Source organism: Vairimorpha ceranae (assembly GCF_000988165.1).
Source record: "Vairimorpha ceranae strain PA08 1199 chromosome Unknown NODE_63, whole genome shotgun sequence".
NCBI lineage: Eukaryota > Fungi > Microsporidia > Nosematidae > Vairimorpha > Vairimorpha ceranae.
Window position 1 is genome coordinate 1 of NW_020169358.1, and position 23,371 is coordinate 23,371.

Sequence of the window (23,371 nt, forward strand, 5' to 3'; positions counted from 1 at the left end):
CCTGGGAAGGGTTTGGCTTAAAGCTGCATATTATGACGTAGCATTCCGCTTGACTGAGTTGTGTCCTTAAATGGTGTATTGAGCCGGGCATTAAACCTCAAATCCTGCTGGGCGGAGGTCTTGGTCTTTATGACTAATGGATTTTAATAAATCCTACGGGGTTCTATATCTTCCTAAAAGCAAGGCCCTAGAGAGGTATGCTAGTGTGTGTCACTGATTATTTGATTTTGAGTTTTGGTGCCGTAGAAGCTTTCTTAAAGGATAATAAACTTATTTTATTTTATTACTTTTTTTTTAATCGATTTGTAATAATTTACATTGGGGTAATAATAGCGTTTTTTGTTGTTTTTTTAGTTGTGATTTTTATGAAGTTAATATTTTCTGTTGACAGAAGATTCAATTCATTTTACAGTAGACTAAAAAAATTGAGGGATGATTTTAAAAAAAATGATCATCATTAAAGTTTTTAAAGGTAATTTGTATTATTTTATAACATAGTTGCTCATTGCATCTATTCTTTTAAATAGTATATTAATATGTTTTGTAATAAAATTTGCCAGTAAAAAGCATTTTTATGCCTAAGACATGCATAATGCCTATATGCACAAACTTTTCCTTAGTAATTATAAACCGTAAAGGGTTTAACTTATGACTCAATCTTTACAATTTATACGTAGAAAAGATTCGAAAATTGGAAATAAATAATTCTGCGTTATTAATATTTATACACGATGCAAAATTCATTTTTTTTTATATTTTAAAAAAAATAAATTTTATTTTTTACTTCTAACAGCGTAACTAATAAACGAAGTTAAGCTTCACACAGTTTAGTTTTAACAATCTACAAAACCTTACATAGGCCAAAAATGGCCATGCTGTAAAATTTTTATGAACTGTTAGCAAACGAGGTTTGATTTTTTACAAATATGTCAGATTCTTATACTTGTCATAAAGTAACGATAGTTTAATAATATTTAACACGAAAACAAAGAAACGAGGTTTAAAAATAAATAACAATTAATTAACTATAAAAAATTTGGTCTTAATAGAATAGCATTTTTATACCAAACTTAGTAGTTTTTTAGGATCCGATTCTCTCAGTCCCCGATTTGTATTCAAGCTCTCTCAGTCCCCGATTTGTATTCAAGCTCTCTCAGTCCCCGATTTATATTTAAGCTCTCTCAGTTCCCCGATTTGTATTCAGATTCTCTCAATCTCCCGGTAAAAAAAAACAATTTAATAATTTAATAAAAAATAAAAATTTTTCTACAGTATACCGCTATCTAAACATAAAATCTAATAGAAAGAGCCCTTTTTAAGCTCTAGTTAGTCTATTTTTTTCCTTTTATTTTAATTTTAAGCTTGTATTTTAAAATAAATAAAGAACATGTGGTGAATACCATACTTATATATATATATTTCTTTAAATATGTAGAATGAATAAAATTATTTAAATTTAAAAAGACAATTTAATTTTATTATACTAAAAAGTAATCTTATTATATAATCAAAAACTGCTCTAGCTTTTTTTTAAAAATCAGTGAATTATACGCATTTACTCGTATACAAAAAATTATTAAAAAAGAATTTAAAAAGTTTTTTGTTTTTTATCCTGTTTTAAATTTATATTGATTAAAGATTTATATTAATATTACAATATAAACTATAAACAAATATACAAAATTGCTAAAAGTTATTTTTCTGATAAATTGATAAAATACAGTTTATTTTTATATTTACACCCGTTTTATTTTATAATAATTTATTTATTTAAAATTAAAAAATATTTTTATTTTTACATTACAACGTACTTATGTTTTCCCCACACGAAACGCAAATAAAATTTAACCAATAAAAATATTATTTTTTATTTGTAATTTGTTTGTTTACTAATATTAAAAATAAAACGTTTTACAAAAACAATCCAATGAATGAATCTGAAAAAAATCCCAAAATTTACAAAATAAACAACTTAAGTACAAAAGGTGAAGTGTATGAAATATCATTTGGACAAAATCCATCACACAAGCAAAATGTCAAGCCTAAGGTAGAAATAAAGCCCGTGGTACAAGAAGAATTTTTTATAGAAGAAAAAAGTATTATTTTAGAACCAGAAGAGAATTTAGAAGATGCTGTAGTCTATGAAGAGGAGGAAGTTAAGAAAAAAAGATCTTTTTTTTATAGAGTACTTGGAAAATATTTTTTATGTTGTCAATAAAATTAATTTGTCTCTAACTTTTTTATATTACATTTGATTTATCTTTTAATTAAATGCCTTTTATAAAATGTCTTTTATTAAATCTGTTTATCTTTTAATTAATTGTCTTTTATTCAAATATCTTTTATTTAATCTGTATCTTTCGTATTATTAACGATGAATCAATAATTTTTTTTTCTACTTTAAGAACATCTAAAAATAATAAGTCACATAAATTATCATTAGTTGAAAGTGAAGGACATGTCCTTCCTAAATCTCCATGTACAAATTCTTTAATGTATGTCCCTGCCGATGCTTTAAGAATAACAGTGTAGTAGTAAAAATCTACTGGTAGAATATTTTCGCTAAATTCCTTTTTTAAGTCTTCACTGTAGCAAAAATCATTTTGCAAATCTTTACATAAATTAGTCTCTAAAATTTCAATATATTTTTTTCTAACTAAATTAGCTCTCCTATGGAGAACTCTTAAAGGTGTTTTTTGCAATAATTTATATTCCTTTTCAAATATAATTTCTTTTTTACTTGCTATAAATAATCTATAAACCTTATTTTCTTCTTTTTCACCACACAAAATAAGTTTTTTTATGTCTTTTGTGACTTGCATAAAATTTTGTATTTTTACATTGTCGTACAAATGTAAACTAATACGATCATTAAATAAATTACAAGTTGGTTCTACTACTTTAAGAAGAAAAGGACGACCTCCTATCATTTTTACATCTATATCTTCTCTACCAGATGGTATAAATTTTACATCTTTAGATTTATAGTGTTCTTTAATTTGATTAATAAAATCTGATACACTTCTTTTACACTTCAATTTTCCTTTTATTTTTAAAGGTGTCTGTGTCATTTCCCTTGATAATTTAATATATTCTCCATATAAAAAAATAGGACTATTTTTATGATAAATATTTTCTTCTTCTATAAATATTTCTGTATAATTATCTACCTGTGGATTTCCTTGTAGTAGTGTAGGTTTTAAAAGATCTTTTAAATATTCATTTTTAAAACAGTAAATTATATTTTCATGCACATTACTTTTTTGAGATTTTATATAATTTTCTATTTTTTCAGAAAAAAGCTTAATATTCATTTGTTACTAAATAAGGGTTTTATTTTTTTAATAAGAACTATTTAATCTTTATTTGTTTCAAAGAAAATAAACTTTTTACAAGTAAGTGTTCTACTATGATTTTTTATAAACAATAAAAAATTACTATAAATTGTTCATTTTTAAAAATAAAAAAATCATTAACATAAATTGTTAAAAAATAATCATTTTTATAACCTAATAATAATTATTTATTGGTTCTTTATTTATTTATTTACAAATAATAACACTGATTATTTGATTTTTAGTTTTTGTGCCGTAGAAGCTTTCTTAGATGACAATAAATTTATTTTATTTATTTACAAATAATAACCCTACTTATGAATTATCAATTTGAGTGTACAGAAAATTACGGATATTTAATATCTTCTATTTTCGGTAAAGAACTTTCACTTTATAAAGAAGAAGACTACAACAGTCTCAAACAGTGTGAGAATATAGAAGAATTTTCTATAAAACTTATGAAAAATTATAAATTTATTACAGAAGACATGGAGTTGACTAAAAATGAGATTAGAAAGAGACTTAATAAGACTATATTACAGGAATATAATAGCTGTATGTCTTTTTGTAATGATAATACACTAAAAATATTACTTGATTATTGGATTGAGAATCACATGATACACAACTTCTTTTTTCTTCTACAGTCTAAGATGGGAGACCCAGAACTAGAAAAATCATATAATAAAATAGAGATAGGAGATTTTAACGCACTTAAGACCCTTAAGTTTTGTAAAGATATGCATGATGTAAGAATGTTCTGTGTTGAAAATTCATTTCTTAAGAAATATTTCTACAGAGTGAAATGGGCTACTGATTTTAAAGATAATGATTTCCAAAAATATCAGGCTTTATTTCTTAAGTATCTTATAGAAGATACATATGAGTCACTAAAGGATACAGATATTTTTATGAAAGAAATCCTAAGAGTAGAAGCAGATAGATATATTTTAGATATGACTATTAATACACTAAATACTAACACTGATAGAAAGAGTCTATTTCCTAATATAACATCTTTTGATGGTAAGACTATCGAGTTATTTATAAAAGCTGAAACATTAGATGATATTGTAAATTTTAAGTACAGTGACTTTATGGAAAGGGAATTAGAAAAATATAAGGAGTCATTTAGAATACATAATGATGTAACATGTGTTTATGCATATTTGAAACTTAAAGAGCAAGAAGTAAAAAATATTTTGTGGATAATTGAGTGTGTACTACAAAATAGAAGATCAGAATTAGAAAATATTTTTAATAAATAAAATTCTTACTTTAATGTAAAATAGTAATTGTACCGTTGTCTATAAAATGTTTTAAACAGAAACTTTTTGTTGAGAAACAATAAAATTTTATAAATTTCAATAATTTTCTGCCCATTTCAGGAAGAAAGCAAAACCAATAAAAATATTATTGATACTTTTCATTTATTTTTTTACGTCTAGATGTCATTTTTAGATAGTTGGTTGTAAAGCATTTATTATTCTTATATAAAATTGTAGATGTATTGCTTATATAAAATTGTAGATGTTTTGCTACAATATTTCGTTTTAACTGTCAATAAAGCAATTAAGCAGTTTTTTTCAATAATGAAATTAAAAATACAATGAAATTAGGAGGATTAAAGGTGCCAAAGCCTTAATAATTATTTATTTGTTAACAAACACCGAGCTAATCTATAATAGACAAGTATGTCCACCCTTACAGCATTTTCTAATCCTATTATTTATTTTTAATTTTAAGGCATTAAAAATCTTTTCAATTTTTGAAACTCAAATTCCGCTGATTGCAGGTCACAGTCTTTATGACTGTTGAATTTTATCAAACCTACGGGATTCCCCATCTTCCTACAAACAAGGCTCTAGTGGTGTGCTGGTGTGTGTCAATAATTATTTGATTTTGAGTTTTGGTGCCCTAGAAGCTTTCTTAGATGACAATAAACTTATTTTATTATTTTTAACTTCTCTAAGACATTAAAAATCATTTCACTTTTTTCATTATGCATCAAAAAGTTGGCTTAAAAATAAATATTTGTAGTTAAATAAAATCGTAAATATATTTGTCATAAACATTTCTATCAAAATTGTATATCACAACTAAAAATTTTCTTTTTCTGTACAATCCATAAAAACAGCAAATTAATTTATATTAACTTAAGTAATATCTTATTTCTTCAGTTTAATTCTAAAATTTAGTTAATATTTTATAATTCAAATTATTTTATTATTAATCCCTTATGAAAGCGTATCTTAATTTACTAACTGTCACAAAAAATGTAGACTTCCCTTTAAAAGATAATATACACACAGAAATAAATAAAGAAGCATCTGCTATGATAGCATTTTTTAAGAAGGAAGTGAAAAAACACAAAACAGTTCAAAAAGATCTGGATCTTGTATATGTACTGGACCAGAATGATTACCAAATACCTATGCAGTATTCAGAAAAACAAGCTAAAACTAAATGGGAGGCATTTGCTGCTAAAAAAGGAATTAAAAAGAAAAAGGGATCTTTAGTGTACGATGAAGAGTTAAAAAAATACATACCACGATTTGGTCCGTACAGTAAAAAAAATTTACTGTTGAAATCAGCTGTTTTAGAAGGAGAAAAGTCATTTAACGAATTGAAAAAGGAGAAAAAAGAAAGAATAAAAGTTAATATTAAAAATCAGAGAGCAAATAAAAAACGTAAATAAAATTTAATTTTATTTGTGCTTTAGCTGTTTTAAATTTATTTTAATAACTAACTTTTTGAAAAAAAATTATAATATTGTTGTATTCATTACATTTTTATGCTAAGGATCATATTGTAATTTATCATATACTTAATGTCTTATAAGAACAAATTTACAATATTTTTTACTTTGATAACAAATAAAGAAAAATTTTCTTTATTAAAGTTAATTAATAAAGTAAAAATAAAAAATATGGACGAAAAATAGTAAAAGGGAAGGTTGTAGTTGTAAAAATATTAGTTAACTAATAATAAACTTAAAAGTTATAAAATTGTAATATATTTTATTTAAAAGTAAATTAAATAACAAAGTTAATTTATATACAGTTAGTCTGTATATTGTACAATATATATCTCATATGTATAAAAATAATATATATACAAATGCAATATTTAATTTATATTATCCGTACAGTTTTACATACTATCGGTAGCACAACACACAAAATTCCATTCTTATTCAAGTTTTTCATATTTTTTATCTTAAAATCGGCAATATAAAAATTTTTAATCAATTCACCTGTTGTTTTATCACTCAAACATAGAAGAGTAAGCCACACGAGTAAAAATCCACTAAGAAAACACATATACTTATAAAAAAATATAAATTCTTTTAAACAACTAGATCGAAATAAAGCTAAAATAGAATATAAGAACATAAACAGTACAGTAAAATACAAGTCTGGTGTATTATCTGCCGATATACACTTCCCTGTAATTACACAATGGTGATCTCGTTTATAAAAACACTTGTTGCAAATTTCGCAATGTACACTCTTTCGTCCTGTTAAACGGTTACATCGTTTACATACATTATCTACACAATTAAAGTCTAAATATATATCTGGGTGTTTTGTAAGAAGCCTGATGTAATAATAAAAAGACAGCAGACAGAAATATAATGGCAGTATTTTGTGAGAAGATGTAATTGTATCATAAATAGAAAGAATATAGAAACATACTACACATGATATAACAAGATATTCTAACTTTCTTGTGCATTTATTTACCAGTGCATATAATTCCATTAGGGTATAGCAAAAGGTGTTTTTATGTGTTAAAAAGGGGTAAATCTTTATTTGTTCATTTAAAGGGGTTATAAATAAAATGTATTTATAACAATAAAAAAACAATTTAAAACTACCTATAAGAATGTATTAACAAAAAAGATATTTACAACAAAATTAATTAAAAAATTTAAAGCCAAGTTAAAAAAATGTAAAAATCTTCTTAATTGTGTATTGTTCGACAAATGTTTACATTGAAAAATTGAGACTGTTTATATCGCATATAACTTTTTCTATATTATCTACTAATTCATCGCATCCAGTATTGTCACGCGAACCCGACAGATTTCCGCGATAATCCTTCGTTCTTCTCATCGGATCACAGCCATCACAAGGATCATTAGATTCGGGAATTAAACCATGTGGGTAATTTTGAATGCTATTAAAATTAGGGTCTTCGTGTCCCCAGATACCAGGATGTGATGGTTGACTTGGATAAAAGGGACTATTGGATGGATATTGGCCCGGAAATTCAGAACACTGATCAAATGAAGGCCTACCAGATGATGGATCGTTAGGATAATACGATGGTCTTCCAAAAGATGGATCATTAGGATGATACGATGGTCTTCCAAAAGATGGATCATTAGGATGATACGATGGTCTTCCAAAAGATGGATCATTAGGATGATATGATGGTCTTCCAAAAGATGGATAATTCGATTCCTTAAAATGTGGAGGCTTACCAAAATTTGGATCATTTATATACGAACCTTGTGGTGGTCTTCCAAAAGATGAATCGTTAGGATGATATGGCGGCCTTCCAAATGATGGATAGTTGGGGTTATAAGATGGTCCTCCAAATGATGGATAATTGGGGTTATAAGATGACCCTCCAAATAATGGATCATTGGGATGAAATGACGGTCTTCCAAGTGACAGGTCATTAGAATGATATGGCGGTCTTCCAAATGATGGATCATTTATCAATGAATCGTAAGACGGGTTTGCAAGATCACAATCAGGACTGTATAATGGATGCCCAGGTTGATTAGAAGGATGGTACGGGTGCCCCGATGGATATCTTGGTGGTTTGTATGGCGGAACAAAACTACTGTCTTCATCATGTCTCGGTGGTCTTATTGGTCTAAATCTAGGAGGATAGTACAAATCATCGCCTATATCGTATCCATGTGGTTTCTTGTGTCCTCTCCATCCTCTTACTACACCTCCATGCCTTTCCACAAACTCTTCTACTACAAACCTATCTTTAAATGGAATCCACCGGTATAACTGTTTATCATTATCTTTACAAGATCTTGCTCTTACATAACCTTCATCTTCTGCTTCTACACATTTTTCTTTGACAACTATTTTTATCATATTTTCTGGAAGTAGTGCAAATGTAAATTTTTCACTTTGCCATTCTGTGGGATCGTGTAAAATAAGCCTGTGATTATTAGTCCACCAATCTTTATCAATAACCTGGTCTCCTTGGTGTGGATATGGCCTGATTTTTAGTTTGTATGATTCATCACCACCTCTTTTTTCTATGTCAAAGACTTCAGGCATTTCATGTTTAGGAAGAATACGAATGTGATCACCGTCCAATGATAGGAACTTTTTCATACCCACTGAATAAATAAAGCCTTTTTCTGATATTTCTACAGCTAATAAAAATGAAATATGTAAAATTATCATAATTTGTAACGTATTCTTTATTTAATGGAAAAAAAATGAAACTTATGTCTTGTACATGTTTTAGGAATGATTTGTACCGTTATTTTAATATTTATATGTTTTTTATTAATACATTATATTAATATATAGAAGTTAATTTATTAATACGTTATAGAAATTATACTTTTAAAAGAATAAATTGGCAATCAATAAGAAACGCTTCCTTTACATACATGAATTAACAAAAGTAAATTTTTAATATAGTCTTTACATTTCCAGTGACAATAATCATTCACTAGTTTTTAAATATTAAACCCCTTCAATGTCTAAAAGCAATAAAAAGAAGAAAATTTTTAGTACTGAAGATGACGAAACATCTGCCACTTTACTTAAGTCCTCAATACAATCTGAAGACACCACATACCTATCAGAATATTTAATGCAGAAGAATGCACATAGACAACTCAAATATCTGGAAGCTAAAGATTTAGAGAAATTAAGTCTTTTATTGGTTGATTTTTTAACTACCCCATTAAGACTTTTAGCCCTTGATGTTTTGAAAAAAATAGCCAATAATAAAGTGTTACAAGCTTTAAAACACAGAGCTATTGATTTTGAAAAGTTAGTGTACCTTAAAGGAAAAATTGATTTTATAAAAATGAAAAATTTAAAAAACGTAAGACACGAACCAGAGACTACAATTAATTAAATTTTTGATTTTTTAAAACAATTTTTAAAACAGTTTACAATGTGAAACAATGTGTTTTATAAAAAAATATAAAAATTTTTTTTTAGAAAAATAATTAATATGGCTGATACTGAACAACAAACTGGTAATAATGAAGAGACGCAGATAGGTGGATTTGGATTGAAAAAAATATTTCTTTTTATAGGGTTAGTGGTTTTAGTAGCTCTTGTTACAGTTGTATCTCTTATGTTTTTTTTCAGCGATGAAGGTAATGGCACTAAGCCTGAGGCACTTGCGAAAGGAGATGATGAAGGAGATTCACAAGCAAGTTTGAAGAGTAAAAAATCCTCTGGTAGTAAAAGTAGCTCTGCGACAGATGAAGAAAGCAAAGGAAAGAAGAGTTCTAAATTTGCAGAAATAATCGACCACAGCTTAGTTAATTAAATATTTTATATTTTAAATTGTTTTAAAGTTTGTTTATTTTTCCAATATAAATAATTTAGATAATTGAAGTAAATAAAATGGAACTAATAAAAACAGTTATTGGTTTGGAGTAATTTTAGAAATTAATTATTACAACTAAATTGTTATAACATAAATTATTACAGCATAAATTGCTATAATATAAATTATTATCACAATATAAACTGTTATAATATAAATTATTCAACATAAATTGTAAAAAAAGTTGCTATAATTTAAATTATTACAATAAAAAATTATCACGACATAAGCTATTTTAACATAAACTACTACAATAAAAAATTGTTAAAAAAAAACTGCTATAATATAAATTATTACAATAAAACATTGTTACAACATAAACTGTTATAGTATAAATTATTACAATTAAATTATTACAAAATAAATTATTACAACACATTTTACAATTTTTAAAAAAGAAGGGTTAAAAAATAAATGTTCAGATTCAAGCTTTTTATATATATAAAAGACTAGCTAACGCTATCCCGTTTGAAACGTGATCAAAATAATGTGTGTTCTTACATTTGTTGTGTATGATGCAACTTTATGCCTGTATTTATTATTTTATATTACAAAATGATTTTTTTTATTATAAATTAAAATTTGCTATAAACACCTTATATAAGATTAATTTAACTAAATAAAAGCAAGGGAAAATGCACGAAAACACTGTGCTGTGCTTAGAAAAATAAACCCTACACTTATGCTACTTGTATTTAAAAAATACAAAGAATTTTAAAAAAGAGGGGCTAAAAAATAAAAAAATGTTCAGATTCAAACTTTTTATATATATTGACTAGCTAACGCTATCCCGTTTGAAACGGGATTATAAACACGACATATTCTTATTTTTCATTGTGTAACATGTCTTAAGGCTTGTGTGCATTGTTTAAAGTACAAAATGTCTTACATTGTAAAGTAAAATTTGCAATTACAAAAAAATTGAAAAATCCTCTATAAAATACAAAAAACCCATAATATCCTTTTAGTAACAATTATATACAAATCTTAAAGTTGTATTTTTGTGCTTTTAAATAAAAATTAAAACAGAATTTCACAATTTTAAAAAAAAGGGTTAAAAAATAAATAAATATTTAGATTCAAACTTTTTATATATATTGATTGATTGATGATAGCTACTGCTTTTCCGTTTTAAACGGGATTATAAATACAATATATGCTCTTTTTTCAACCTGCGTTGTGTCTTTGGGCTTGCATGTACTGTTCAAAATTATAAAATGCACTATTGTCAATGATTAAATTTTGCAATAGTCATTATTCTATGATTTAAATTATTCGAATAAAATAAAAGAAAATTCACAAAAATATTGTGCTGTCCTTACAGAAATAAACTTAATACTTGTGTTATTCTTGCTTAATAAAAAGTACAAAGAATTTTACAAATTTAAATAAACGAAGGGTTAAAAATCATCGCGAGCCCATCTTGTTACTTTTTTTGGATCAGGTGCTATATGTCCCGGAAAAAAAATTATATTCCAATAATTTAATAAAAGATATAAACTTTTCTACAACAACTTCTTCCCTAAACATAAATTCTAATATAAGTTTTTCTCTTTGTATTATGCTTAAATCTTTTCCTGGCTCCGATTTCTCTTTTTAGTCTGTTATTATAAGATTCTACGTGCTGGGTATACACGCCTGATATAGGATCAACAAAATTATACTTATGGCAGACAGTAGCGTAATAATATGTATCATTATCTGCTAAACTTCTATATGCTTTCCATTCATCAGAATGAATTATATTGCCGGCTTTAACCACTTAATTTATTATAGGAATTAGGACATTGGCCGAACGGGACTCAACTATAGTAGCGTATCCCAAGGCAAACTTATGGGAGGTATCAACAATACAAAAACACCAACAAAGACCGGCAGATTTACCTCTGTGACTTTTAAAATCAAAGTTGGTGGGAAGATAAAGTCAACTGTCCCGTCTTAAAATATATTTTTAAGTAACTATTTATTAATGGTGCTTTATTGATTACCATGTTTTTCTCATCGTTATATAGGTATTCTTTCATGTTAAATTTTTGTGTATCCTTCTATCTAAAATTTTATTTTATAGAAAATAAAATTCTAGAAAATTCATAAAGATAAAAAATTTTTTATTGTGATATTCTACCACGAAGTTAAATTTAGTTTCACCTATTTTTACTATAACATTTGGTCCCCAACTTCACCGGATTGGTCTAAAAATACATCTTAATACGTTCTAAAATTGAATTTTGTTAATTAATTGGTGGGGCGTTTTCCAATATCCAAATATTCAATAATATTTCTCTGACTATCTCCACATTAATAAAAGTATATGGCTCTAAGTAAGGTTTTAAAGTCTGTTCTAAAGGCGGACATCCAAGATTTAACCTAACAGAAAGAGTGGTTTGGTAACGTTGACAACTGTAATGACAACACCTTCATTCAGACCCATCTTGTATTTTTTTATTTGATGTAAGGTGCATATTCACATTACAATGTATACATACCTGCCTGTCCTTAAAAAGCTTGTAACCAAAAAGAAGATAAATTATTTCTTCTTCATTTGTCTTGATTATTTTTTCTAATAAGGTTTTCATCATCAAAAAGGTACAAAAAAGGGGCCAGGAGCCCAGTTGGTCACCCACCTACAGCCTACAGGGAGATCCAGAGCCCCGGCCCCTTTTCCTTTATTTATTTTGCCCTTTTATGTTTTTTTAATTAGTTTACTCTACCTCTAATGACCAATTAGATAGATTGTGTACAGCCCTACGTATATTATGCTATATATCGCGAGCCCAGCTCGCTTTCGAGCAACAACGCACATCGCATTTTTTGTTACAAATTTTGAAAGTCGATATTTTTTACATTATAGATAGACTTCTATTTTCAAAACCTATATTTAAATATTCTTATATGGAAACCGAAATCGAAAATGCTTTTACATGTAACAAGATGAATTCCACTGCGATACTTGCCATGTATATCTCATTGAAATTTTAAATAAATATAAGTGCTTAACATAATTGGGGTTTAATAATATAATAGAATATAACACCAGATGATATTCTAGTGTTTAGCAAGAGCGTAGAAGAGCACCTTAAGCATCTAAAGTAGATGTTGGAAAGACTACATAACAACAACGCAGACGTCAATTTCGAAAAAGTAGCTTTCTAAAAGAACCCGTATCCTATCTAGGATATAAAGTAAGCGCAAAAAAACTCAACCCGACACGTCCAGAATTGACAGGCCAAAAAACAGCGCGCTTAAGACCGTTCAAAAGCTTAGATCGATCCTCGGATTGATAAATTGGTATCGACCGTTTGTCAAAAACTTAAGCAATAAACTTGTTAACATAAACGCAAAGTTAAAGAAAAACATAAAGTTTACATAAAGTAAAGAAGACAACAGCACTCTTGAAGATATAATTTGTCAGATAAAGAGGAAAACCTTACTACATACCCCAGATCCGATAAAACCCTTCTCGCTCTCACAGGCGTGCCAGATAGCGCCATCGGAGCCCCATTTCAACAAGATGGAAACCCAACCGGCTTCTTCAGCAGAACATTATCGGACACTAAAACAGATACACAACGACGGAAAAGGAATGCCTTGCACTCATTAAGGCACTAGAATACTTTAAACAAATAATTTTGTTAAGCGAAATCAGAGTATATATATAGAAGATAAAAACCCATATTCACAACAGAAAGCAACGATCAAAGAGTACAACGATGGAAACTATTGCTGGAAGAATACGACCACGGGATTAGTCATATTAAATGCGAACAAAACCAAGTTTCCGACCGTCTCTCAAGAGTTTTAACAATCTAAACAATAACAAATTGTGCGCTTTCAATACAAGAAATACGAAAAGCGCGAAAACATCTCTGACAAAATTTATTAAAAATGTATAAATCCTTAGTTCTTGAAGACGAAGATGGTATTATTGTTGATAAAGGGTCACAAATAGTAATTCCTGATTCTCTAGTTGTATCGCTATTAAACTCCATCCATAGGTACCTGACACATTCGGGCTCGAATAAGCTTTATTACACTATAATAAATTGCCTGCATATTATGAGGATAAAAGAACAGATAGCGCAAATTAAAGCAAAATACCTTCCTACCAGATGATAAACATCTCTACATAAAATGCGGTCCACTGAAAGAACGTATCGAAGCAAAGGCACCATTTAAAGACATTTCAACAGACATCTATGGCACATTCGCGTTACCAAAAACGCCTAATAAAAAAAAATCTTTCTGTTAATCATAACAGATGTCTTTTAGATAATCAGGGTTTGTCATCTTCGTAGAATCACCACTATCTTTGTACAAAGATATCTAGACACTTAGAATAATCAACCACGGTGCACTTGACACAATTCTTTTCAATCAAAGAAGACAATACAAATCAAGAATTTAAACGAGCGCTACATGAATATAATATAAAGCATAAAATCACATCCACCTACAATACAATAGGAAACAGCATTTCAGAGCGATTTAACTAAACGCTTGGAGACGTTATACGAATTTAAAAAAGCAAAAGCTCACAGCTATTCTACAAAAGATAAATATGCATTTAATTTAACACATTGCAGAACACTTAAATACTCCCCATACGATGTGCTTTATCGCACTAGCCAACTTGACCCGCTACACAAAACACTTAAAATTAACCTCAAAGGCATAGCTTAAATATTAAACTAGGCGCCGACCAGTCGTTACTCACTCGTAATGCCTCCAGATTACAATTTTTTTATATGCCTGGCGAATACGTGTGGGTTAGAAATACTGTGGCGACAAAAACAAGCGGCCCATAACTAGGCCCTTTTCGAACACAAGCCATAAACAAAAATAACAACAGAGTATTAGTAAGCACAGATGACACAACTTAATGGATAAACATCAAAATACTGCGCCTAATGAAGAAGAGGAAGGATGTTGTGCACACGAGCACCAATAGCAATAAAGGTGTTATAAAAGGCGTATCTTTTGGTAACATCTAAGCAAATGATTGGTTCTGCTACATCGTTATTAATATCTTAGAAGTTGTTGGGTTCGATTAAGGAACCAAAACCATAAAAAGAAATTTATATCAAATAAATATGCCTTCCAGCAATTCTTATTCTTTTAAACAGCTTAGTCTGTTTGGTGTTTATATTCAGAACAAGCACCGTTCCGACCTAGGATCCATCAAATACGTTGACAGAAAAGAGATATGGGTTTTTAAAGCTGAAGAGAATGAGAGATTTCACCCGAGAAAAATTGATTATTTATTGCCATTTGAAGTTAAACCATAGAAGTATAATTACAGTATATTAAGAGTTAAGAAAGTAATACTATTGGCCAGGAATAAAAGATCAGATAAAAAAGTTTTAAAGAGATGCGAGACCTACCAGAAGTAGAACAGAAAGACGAGTGGAGGCAGTGATTTTATAAATACAATAAGATATTTTGAAAAGGTTGATATTGAATTTGGAGAAGAAGGAGTTTTTGTCATAGTTAGAGAAGATTATGGGGAAAAGTTATAAAAAGCAAGCATACATCTAAAGTAATTTCTTTTTGAAGTATTTATGTACTAAGGGTAAGAAACTAGAGAAAGTATTAACCGATAACAGCAAAGAATTTTGTAATGAAAACATGAGCAAGCTTTGCGGGATTTTAAGCATTGAACACAGGAAGATAAGCTTAGAGCAACACGGAAGTAATGGTAGGATTGAAAGAATTATAGGAAATAAGAAATGGAATATTGAGGAATAAGAAGGAATCATTTACAGAAAAAGTTTATAAAGCAATTGAGAAATGTAAGTTAAGTTTCTACGCAGGAATAAAGTGCACTCCAGTAGAAGCTGTAGGGATGAGACGGAACAGCTTTGATAGAGAATAGTCCCCAAGAATGTTATTCCAAGAGGTTTAGTCGTTGATATATGGAACAACTTTTTAAACACAAAAAGGTTAGAGTTGCTAAGAATGAGAATTTAAAAGGATATAATAAAAATACATTAAAGGCAGATTTTTAGATCTGAGTATAATGGTTGAGGACCATCCAGAAAATTCTTATAACGTGAGACTTGAAAATGGGAGTTATGCAAAGAAAAGAATTCATGACTCGAAAGGAATTAGTAAGGAAGTACCTTTTAAAAGACGAGACCAACCTTCTGTAGCGGGAGTATTATATTCTATTATAATATTAAACCCCAATTATGTTAAGTACTAATATTGCTCAATAATGTGACACGGCATAATAAGTAAATACCACCCTAAAAATGGTGGGGCTGGAAAGAGTGCTAAAATAGAAGCTTACATTTAATTTGTAAAGTTTAAGAAGACTCTTGGGGGAATTTCGATGTAGTATTGAAGAGAATACAAAATAGCGAAAGCCAAAGAGTAAGACCAACGAGAGCCGTTGTTTACACAAGGCTTATTTAGCATGATTAGAAAAAAATAATAAATTTGATATTTAAATTAATAATTTATATATTAATTTAGATTCTTTTTGTTACTTGTAAATAATAATATTTAAACATTACATTTTTACTTTTTTTATAAATCACTTATATAATCCGTTTTTTAGCACACAAAGTTATCTTACGATTAAAAGTTCCGTACATGCTTGATTAATTAAGTTGAAAATGAAGAATGCAAAACTTTTGTGCTAGAAACTTAGACAAACATTTTATATCATATAACATATCAAATCTGTAATGTCATAAATAAAATTTAAAAGTGTAGGAATGCCTTCAACACATGTCAAAGATATCTTCCTATATCATGAGATATCTGACATGTTGTTAGTTAAATAATTTATAATAAATAAACCCATGTTTAATACCAACAAAAAGTTTTACTAAACCACATTCATGACGCTTCTTTCAAGCTTATTGCAACAATACTCTCCATTTTCTTATATAAAGCAGCAATTTGTTTTCTTTCTTCTCTTTAAATCCGTCTCGCAGGATTTTTGCGAAAGTTCATTATCTTTTTACACCGCGTACTTAATTTCTGGTAAACGTAATTCGTAAAACTCCGCTTGTAATCGCTAGAAGTTATATAAATAAAATAATATAACAACAAAGATATTTTTTATGATTTCATTGTAAATTTCTTGACTAAAGGAGATTTTGTGCCGTTTTTTGACTTTTAAAAAAAATCTACTAATGGTTTTTCGTAATCCAAGTAATATGTACTTAAGCAATCTTACATTTATTTACAATCTTTTTTAACAAATTCATTTTTGTAACAAAATTATAAATAAATATCTTATCAACGTATAATAAAATGGAGACATATTAGTTAATTTTAATAAAGGCGCTAAAAACTTATCATCAATTTTTTATCTTCCATGACTGTAAATTTAGTAAATTCTTTCTTTGAATTGAATTTTCCATTGTTTCTTTATCAATAACATTTAATTTGAACAAAATTTCGGCAAGGAATTTTTTTAAGGTTGAGTTTACTACTTAAAACATGTGCTAGTAGTAAAAGCTTAAAAATTTCCCGTCTTTATATTAAAAACATAAAAATCAAAATCATTTCTAACCCTTCGCCTTCAAATTCTTCAATATATTCTATGCAATGATTATTTTTTATAAGTCTTATCAATCCATTCTAGATGGGCATGTGCAGCTTTATTTGATAATTTTGCATTGAAAATTCCTTCTCTTAACAACAATTTGTCTTTGCATTTTTCACAAGACAACTTTTTGAAATTTAATAGAACATATTTGTCTGATATTACCCTATCCACTAGCTCTTTGATATTAAATGAATAAACAAAATCGAAATTAATTAAAAATTTGTATACTATCCCATTCTTGTCGTCAAACCTTTAGATTATATTATCCTTAAGCAATGGCTTAAAGTTAAAATAACTTAAATCTATATCAAATACAAAATAAAAATCTTTATCTACATCTCGTCTTATGTCTAAATTGCCATCAATATTAAATTTTTCTAACTGATTTTCCCATTCAATATTTTTTTTGCAAGTCCTAGCTATTAAGCTTTCCTCGTTGGACACATATCCTTTAAAGTAGTATTTTGGTCATGATTCTTTTTTCGACAACATTCTTAGTGCAGAGATTAATCTCTCCTGCACATCTCCTCCGCATAAATGATTAAGATCATCTTTTACAATGTAAATAAAAACATTATCAACATTAAAAGATTTAGAAAAACCATGCATAAAAGTTCTAAACCTAGTCGTTAATTTATTTCCAGCGTAAGCGATTCCAAACATCTGCCCCTCACTTTTTTGTATCTCGAAATTCCAATAAGAACACAAAACAAATTCATCACGAATTCCCACACACACATACAAACTCTTAGAAGATTTTTTAATTAAAAAATATTCTTTACAATCCAACTGACTACCAAAAAATGAACATAACTGTTGGCAAATATTCTGTTATTTACCAGAACTGGCCTTTTGATAAGCGTAACAAAAAAGCTGTAGAAAAATCGATAGCATGACAAGGTTAAAGTTTTTTTTCTTTTTAAGCTTAAAATTTAATTAAATTTATTTAAAAAAATCAATCCTTGTTTTTTTGTCTAAATAATTCACATTTAAAACAAACAAAACTTATTAATTTAAATTCTTAAATTTTATAAAATAAGCTTAATTTTATTAAATTCAATTAAAGGCCGTAATTATGAAACATCCTTTTTGATTTTTTAAGAATAAACATGATTTTAAAGAATTTAATGTAATCTTTAATTACAATCAAATCAATTTTTCATAAGCATATTTTATTAAAATCTTTGTTTTGTTTTTTTAAAAATTACTTTAATGCAAAGAGAATGTTAATGCAAAAGCTTAAACTAATTAGCATATTTGATTGATGTATAAATAATCGTAAAAAAATATTTAGATTTTAAAGGCAAAAGTCTAACAATAACATAAGCAATTGGAGTGATAAGAGAGTAAATACAGTTGTAAAATTACAAATAATTTGGTGGGTTTCTATCAACATTTTCTTACAATAGTATGTGTTGAGAACTATAATTAAAAAATGAAACATGTTTTATTATGTTTTACAGTTGCAAATATGTTATAATTATATCTAGCAAAACATAATAAGAATTAGGAAGTTTTGGTATAGAAATCTAGTTCATGTTTCGATTTGACGTAAGATCAGGAAAAATGGCTTAAAAGAAATGATTATTTAATAAAACATGTTTAATGAAAATGTCTACGACAATTTGGCGTCAACGTCAAACAACTTGATCATAATTGAAGGTGATAAGCAAATAAGTCCAGAAGCATACACTGGGAACATGCAGTTGTTAAGTCACATTAATATCGGAATGAAATAAGAACTGTGTATGCTTTCGGGATGGGACTACTACGCGGAGAGCGAGAATTTTGGATACTGTTCTTTTGAATCGGCGAGGTTGTTGGATGGGCTGATATTTACTTTCAGAAATCATTTGTAAGAAAAATAGCAGCATTTACGATTATAAAAGAGCCGGCAAAAACGAAATATGACTGGCAAGAAACAATATTAGCATTTCTTGACCGAATGACGAGTATGGGTAGAAGAGCGACGATACCTGACGATGTGTTAGTAGCAATTGCACTAAACTTGTTACCGGAAGAAGTAGGAAAAAAGATTCTTATGAATGCACAAAGAGGAATCACATGAACATTTCTCTATCAGGCATACAGTAGTATTGGGGTCGGCAAAACGTTTGAGCTTCCAATTGAGGCCTTAAAAGAAAGGACTTTTGAGAAAAGAAAAATTATTAAATGCTGGGCTTTATAAAAAAATAAGGGCACGGGCTAGAAGAGTGTAAATTTAACACTTCAAACAAGTTTGGGGAACCAAGGTTTATACGTGTTCGAAACCATTCAAAGATAAAACGGAGGAAGAAAATTTTAATAAAAATGATTTTGTTTGTGTTAAAATGTTAAATCATGTCCAGGAGTTTTAGTTTTGACAATTTCAAACCAATTTGGGGTTGTTATATAGACTCGAGTGCTATGGTTAACATTTACAAGCCAATCTTGTAGGAAATTCAAAGACAGTAAAATCCAAAACAGGTTTAATTACAGTAAATAGTACTAACTTGGGAGTAATAGATACAATTAAGAAAAGCATAAAAATTGAAAAGCAAGAAATGACAATTGAATTTTTATATGTAAAGACGTAGAGGCAAAGTACGTTCTAGAAATCTTTTCTTAAAGGAAAATAGTGTTATACTAAAGTTTCTTAAAAAAGGGAATAAAGTTTTTTTTAAGCAAGAGAAAAGGATTGGGAATGGGAACACATAAAATTTAAACATTAACCAATAGACCAGTTTGTACCCCTCTATACAAGCCGGGTTTGCACAAGGTAGTCGAAGCATCGAAAATTTTCAAGCAATATTTTAAAGATGGGATTATTCGACCCAATGAAAGCCACTGGCGGTCATTGGTTGGTATAGTATAGTAAATATAAAAAATAGTGAATGCAGACTTTGTGTGGACTATAGATGTCTTAACGATATTACAATTAAAGATGCATATTTAATGTCACGAACAGACAAATTTTTGATGAATTAGAAGGAGCAAAAATATTTACTGGGTTAGATGCAAAATCGGGATATCATCGGGTGAACATGGACCCCGGTGATATCGAAAAGACAGCTTTGGTTCTAAAGGGGCCTGGGTTATGGGACCCAGATCGACCAAAAAAGTGGATCCTAAAATTTTTTTTTCTACCCAAAAATGAAATTTAGAAGATTAAAAAGAAAGGAATTAGAAAAAAGTGGTTTGGATGAATATAGAAATCTAAAATTTATGGTTCTGTGTGTAAAAGCTGCACAAAGTCTGATTTTATTAAAATAGAGAAAAATAAAAATTTGTTAGATGTTATAATAAGCTTTGTCCAATTTATAGAAAAAAAGTCTCGGTTTGGAAGGACACCATTTTTTAAAATATAAATGTTCAAAATTGTTTTTTCTGAAATTATTGAACTATGGTTGGTGTGGTATAATTCTTATACCACATTTTAAGGTGACCAATGATTTACAATATCACGTTGAAACGTCATTCGTTTTAATAATTAAATTAATATATTGGTCCATTTGCTAAACAAATATGTTTATTGGTTTACTATAAATATAAATAAGAAAATTTAATTTTAAAAATGATGACCCAAGGTAGCCACTACAACAAAAATCCTTCTACAAGTACAAGGTCCGATTTCAATAAAACACCCTACGTAAACATATTTCCCGCAGCATCCTAGAATGCTTTTTAGCCACAGGGACAATTCCTGGCAAACACGCCAGTTAGCTAAAGCTAATACGTCTCTAATATATTTATTTTACGAATATCAAGAAAGTGTATATCTAGAGTTTTAAAAAAAGTTTTTGAACAATTAGTAATTAAATTTTATTTGAATATTAATTACATGGGAAATGAAATAATTGAAATTGACGAATCTTAAATCGGAAAAAGAAAATATAACAAGGGACACCTGTTAGAAGGTGTTTGGATTTTTGGAATGGTTGAAAGGGTATTTAAAAGGAGAATTTTATTATTTCGAGTTGATGACAGGACAAAATCGATCTTAAGATTGCACTTAAGTAGGTGTGTAATACGAAATTCGATGAAATATGGCGACTGTTGGAAAGGTAACCAACTTACATTAGATTGGTGTTAAACACTCAACAATTAATCATTCTAAATATTTAAAGGGTTCCAGCACCGGCGTTCACTCCAATACAATAGAAGGATGTTGGCCTGCTTTAAAAAAAGACATACCGTATAAGTGTAAAACTAGAAAGCTTATAATCCTTATTTAGTTCGATTTATGTTGTCGAAAAAATACAAGATTAATTCATTATATAATTGTCTTGGGCTTTTATTAAATCAAAGCCTAGAAGGTTATGTTTTTATTGAATATTTTTTTTCTAATTCTTTTCTTTTCAATCTTCTGAATTTCATTTTTTTTAGGAGGGGGGTAAAAAAAAAAATTTTAGGACCCACTTTTTTTATCCGAATCTGGGTCCTATTAATCAAATTTTTGAAATAATTTAGCTGAAAATTAAATATTACAGTAGACAAGTTCAAAATGATAACATCAATTATTGAATTAAAATTTAAATATCGGTTTTTTTTTGAAAAAATTTAAGTTTTACTCTATTCAAATAATATTTTTATGCCCGGTGGACATAAAAATGGCAGTGATCTGAAATTTTAAATAAATTTACATGGCTTTTTAATAACACAGAAAATCAGTTTTTTAAAATTAAAAACTTGCTTAACAAACAATATATTCTCTATCTTGTTAGCTTTTTTAATCTTTCTTTAAATTTTTGTTTTCCTTTTTTTTACAACAATCAATGATTAGATGGACTCTTTCCCGCAATGTTGAAAAAATCTGTCTGACCCAAGAATTTAAAACCTGGGTGGTGGATAAATTAGTCGGAATATATAAATTTAAATGAAAGCACGGAGCCCCATTCAATCTAACAACTACAAGGTTGGTTGAGAGGGTTAACCAAACTTTAATGTCTAAACTAAGGAAAATCACGGAATTTGAAAAGTTTTATTGGGAAACTTTTTTTCCAAAGGCCAATAAAGGTTGTCAACCAACTTATCGCATAGCTTTACAGTATTCCCATATGAATTTAGATACGGGCAATCTATATTAATCGTGGATGAACAGGAAGGATTAATGGCAAACAGAGGACCCGAATATTTTTAAGCAAAGATCAAGAGACAAAGAAAAAGTATGCTGATACTTATATTTTCCCATTTAACAATTTTTTTGCATTTTTGCAAAATTGTTATAATATATTAAAAATATTAATTTTTAATCCATATTATTCTGTTTGAAAAAAATATGTAAGAAACGAGATCAGTTGTAATTTTGAAATTTCAATTTTCAGTTGTATTTTTTCCACGGTGTGAGAAATAATACAACTGATCCAAAAAAACGTTTGATGTTATTTTTTGTTAGAAACAGATGACATAGACCAGGTGGAACTAGAAAAATATACTCAAATAGATTTTAATGTCTAAAAATTCTCCCAAGATAATTCAGCTATTAAAGTAATGGCTGGACAAAATTACTTAAAAAATTTGGCGATACTTCATCTTTCCACCCCGTCCAAATAATTACGTTCACTTTAAAAAATTCTGTAAGTAGTTATTCGAGGGGGTGAAAAGATGGATTAAAGGTAAAAAAAGAATTGTTTTTTAATCCCTATTATGGATCAGCCAGCAGAAATAATTTTATGTTTTAAATATAGTGAAGAATTTTTTCTAGAAATTAATATTATAAAAAAAAAAATAAAATAAAATAAATTTATTGTCATCTAAGAAAGCTTCTCCGGCACCAAAACTCAAAATCAAATAATCAGTGACACACACTAGCATACCACTAGGGCCTTGCTTGTAGGAAGATAGGGAACCCCGTAGGATTAGTTAAAATTCATTAGTCGAT

The 23,371-nt window shown here is 28.2% G+C and overlaps 11 protein-coding genes across 11 annotated transcripts; 6 read left to right on the forward strand and 5 right to left on the reverse strand.

Annotated features, from left to right (window-relative positions):
* Nucleotides 1-197: 197 nt before the first annotated feature.
* AAJ76_63000198 (hypothetical protein) lies at nt 198-461 on the forward strand (the record flags this gene model as incomplete). The annotated part of the gene is made up of 1 exon (XM_024476169.1): nt 198-461. One exon carries the CDS (start codon nt 198-200, stop codon nt 459-461), a length of 264 nt encoding a protein of 87 aa, XP_024330258.1.
* Nucleotides 462-2,342: 1,881 nt separating this feature from the next.
* On the reverse strand, nt 2,343-3,314 carry AAJ76_630003314 (pseudouridylate synthase; the record flags this gene model as incomplete). The annotated part of the gene is made up of 1 exon (XM_024476170.1): nt 2,343-3,314. The coding sequence occupies one exon, from the start codon at nt 3,312-3,314 to the stop codon at nt 2,343-2,345; it is 972 nt and encodes a 323-aa protein (XP_024330259.1).
* A 338-nt stretch (nt 3,315-3,652) lies between these two features.
* AAJ76_630003653 (vacuolar atp synthase subunit ac39) lies at nt 3,653-4,603 on the forward strand (the record flags this gene model as incomplete). Its single annotated transcript, XM_024476171.1, has 1 exon — nt 3,653-4,603. One exon carries the CDS (start codon nt 3,653-3,655, stop codon nt 4,601-4,603), a length of 951 nt encoding a protein of 316 aa, XP_024330260.1.
* Nucleotides 4,604-5,574: 971 nt separating this feature from the next.
* Nucleotides 5,575-6,033, forward strand: AAJ76_630005575 (ribosome biogenesis regulatory protein; the record flags this gene model as incomplete). Its single annotated transcript, XM_024476172.1, has 1 exon — nt 5,575-6,033. One exon carries the CDS (start codon nt 5,575-5,577, stop codon nt 6,031-6,033), a length of 459 nt encoding a protein of 152 aa, XP_024330261.1.
* A 436-nt stretch (nt 6,034-6,469) lies between these two features.
* On the reverse strand, nt 6,470-7,099 carry AAJ76_630007099 (dhhc-type zinc finger domain-containing protein; the record flags this gene model as incomplete). The annotated part of the gene is made up of 1 exon (XM_024476173.1): nt 6,470-7,099. One exon carries the CDS (start codon nt 7,097-7,099, stop codon nt 6,470-6,472), a length of 630 nt encoding a protein of 209 aa, XP_024330262.1.
* A 228-nt stretch (nt 7,100-7,327) lies between these two features.
* On the reverse strand, nt 7,328-8,779 carry AAJ76_630008779 (hypothetical protein; the record flags this gene model as incomplete). The annotated part of the gene is made up of 1 exon (XM_024476174.1): nt 7,328-8,779. The coding sequence occupies one exon, from the start codon at nt 8,777-8,779 to the stop codon at nt 7,328-7,330; it is 1,452 nt and encodes a 483-aa protein (XP_024330263.1).
* Nucleotides 8,780-9,080: 301 nt separating this feature from the next.
* On the forward strand, nt 9,081-9,467 carry AAJ76_630009081 (hypothetical protein; the record flags this gene model as incomplete). The annotated part of the gene is made up of 1 exon (XM_024476175.1): nt 9,081-9,467. One exon carries the CDS (start codon nt 9,081-9,083, stop codon nt 9,465-9,467), a length of 387 nt encoding a protein of 128 aa, XP_024330264.1.
* Nucleotides 9,468-9,566: 99 nt separating this feature from the next.
* Nucleotides 9,567-9,890, forward strand: AAJ76_630009567 (hypothetical protein; the record flags this gene model as incomplete). The annotated part of the gene is made up of 1 exon (XM_024476176.1): nt 9,567-9,890. The coding sequence occupies one exon, from the start codon at nt 9,567-9,569 to the stop codon at nt 9,888-9,890; it is 324 nt and encodes a 107-aa protein (XP_024330265.1).
* A 295-nt stretch (nt 9,891-10,185) lies between these two features.
* Nucleotides 10,186-10,329, reverse strand: AAJ76_6300010329 (hypothetical protein; the record flags this gene model as incomplete). Its single annotated transcript, XM_024476166.1, has 1 exon — nt 10,186-10,329. The coding sequence occupies one exon, from the start codon at nt 10,327-10,329 to the stop codon at nt 10,186-10,188; it is 144 nt and encodes a 47-aa protein (XP_024330266.1).
* A 2,983-nt stretch (nt 10,330-13,312) lies between these two features.
* On the reverse strand, nt 13,313-13,441 carry AAJ76_6300013441 (hypothetical protein; the record flags this gene model as incomplete). The annotated part of the gene is made up of 1 exon (XM_024476167.1): nt 13,313-13,441. One exon carries the CDS (start codon nt 13,439-13,441, stop codon nt 13,313-13,315), a length of 129 nt encoding a protein of 42 aa, XP_024330267.1.
* A 1,599-nt stretch (nt 13,442-15,040) lies between these two features.
* Nucleotides 15,041-15,235, forward strand: AAJ76_6300015041 (hypothetical protein; the record flags this gene model as incomplete). The annotated part of the gene is made up of 1 exon (XM_024476168.1): nt 15,041-15,235. The coding sequence occupies one exon, from the start codon at nt 15,041-15,043 to the stop codon at nt 15,233-15,235; it is 195 nt and encodes a 64-aa protein (XP_024330268.1).
* Nucleotides 15,236-23,371: the final 8,136 nt, after the last annotated feature.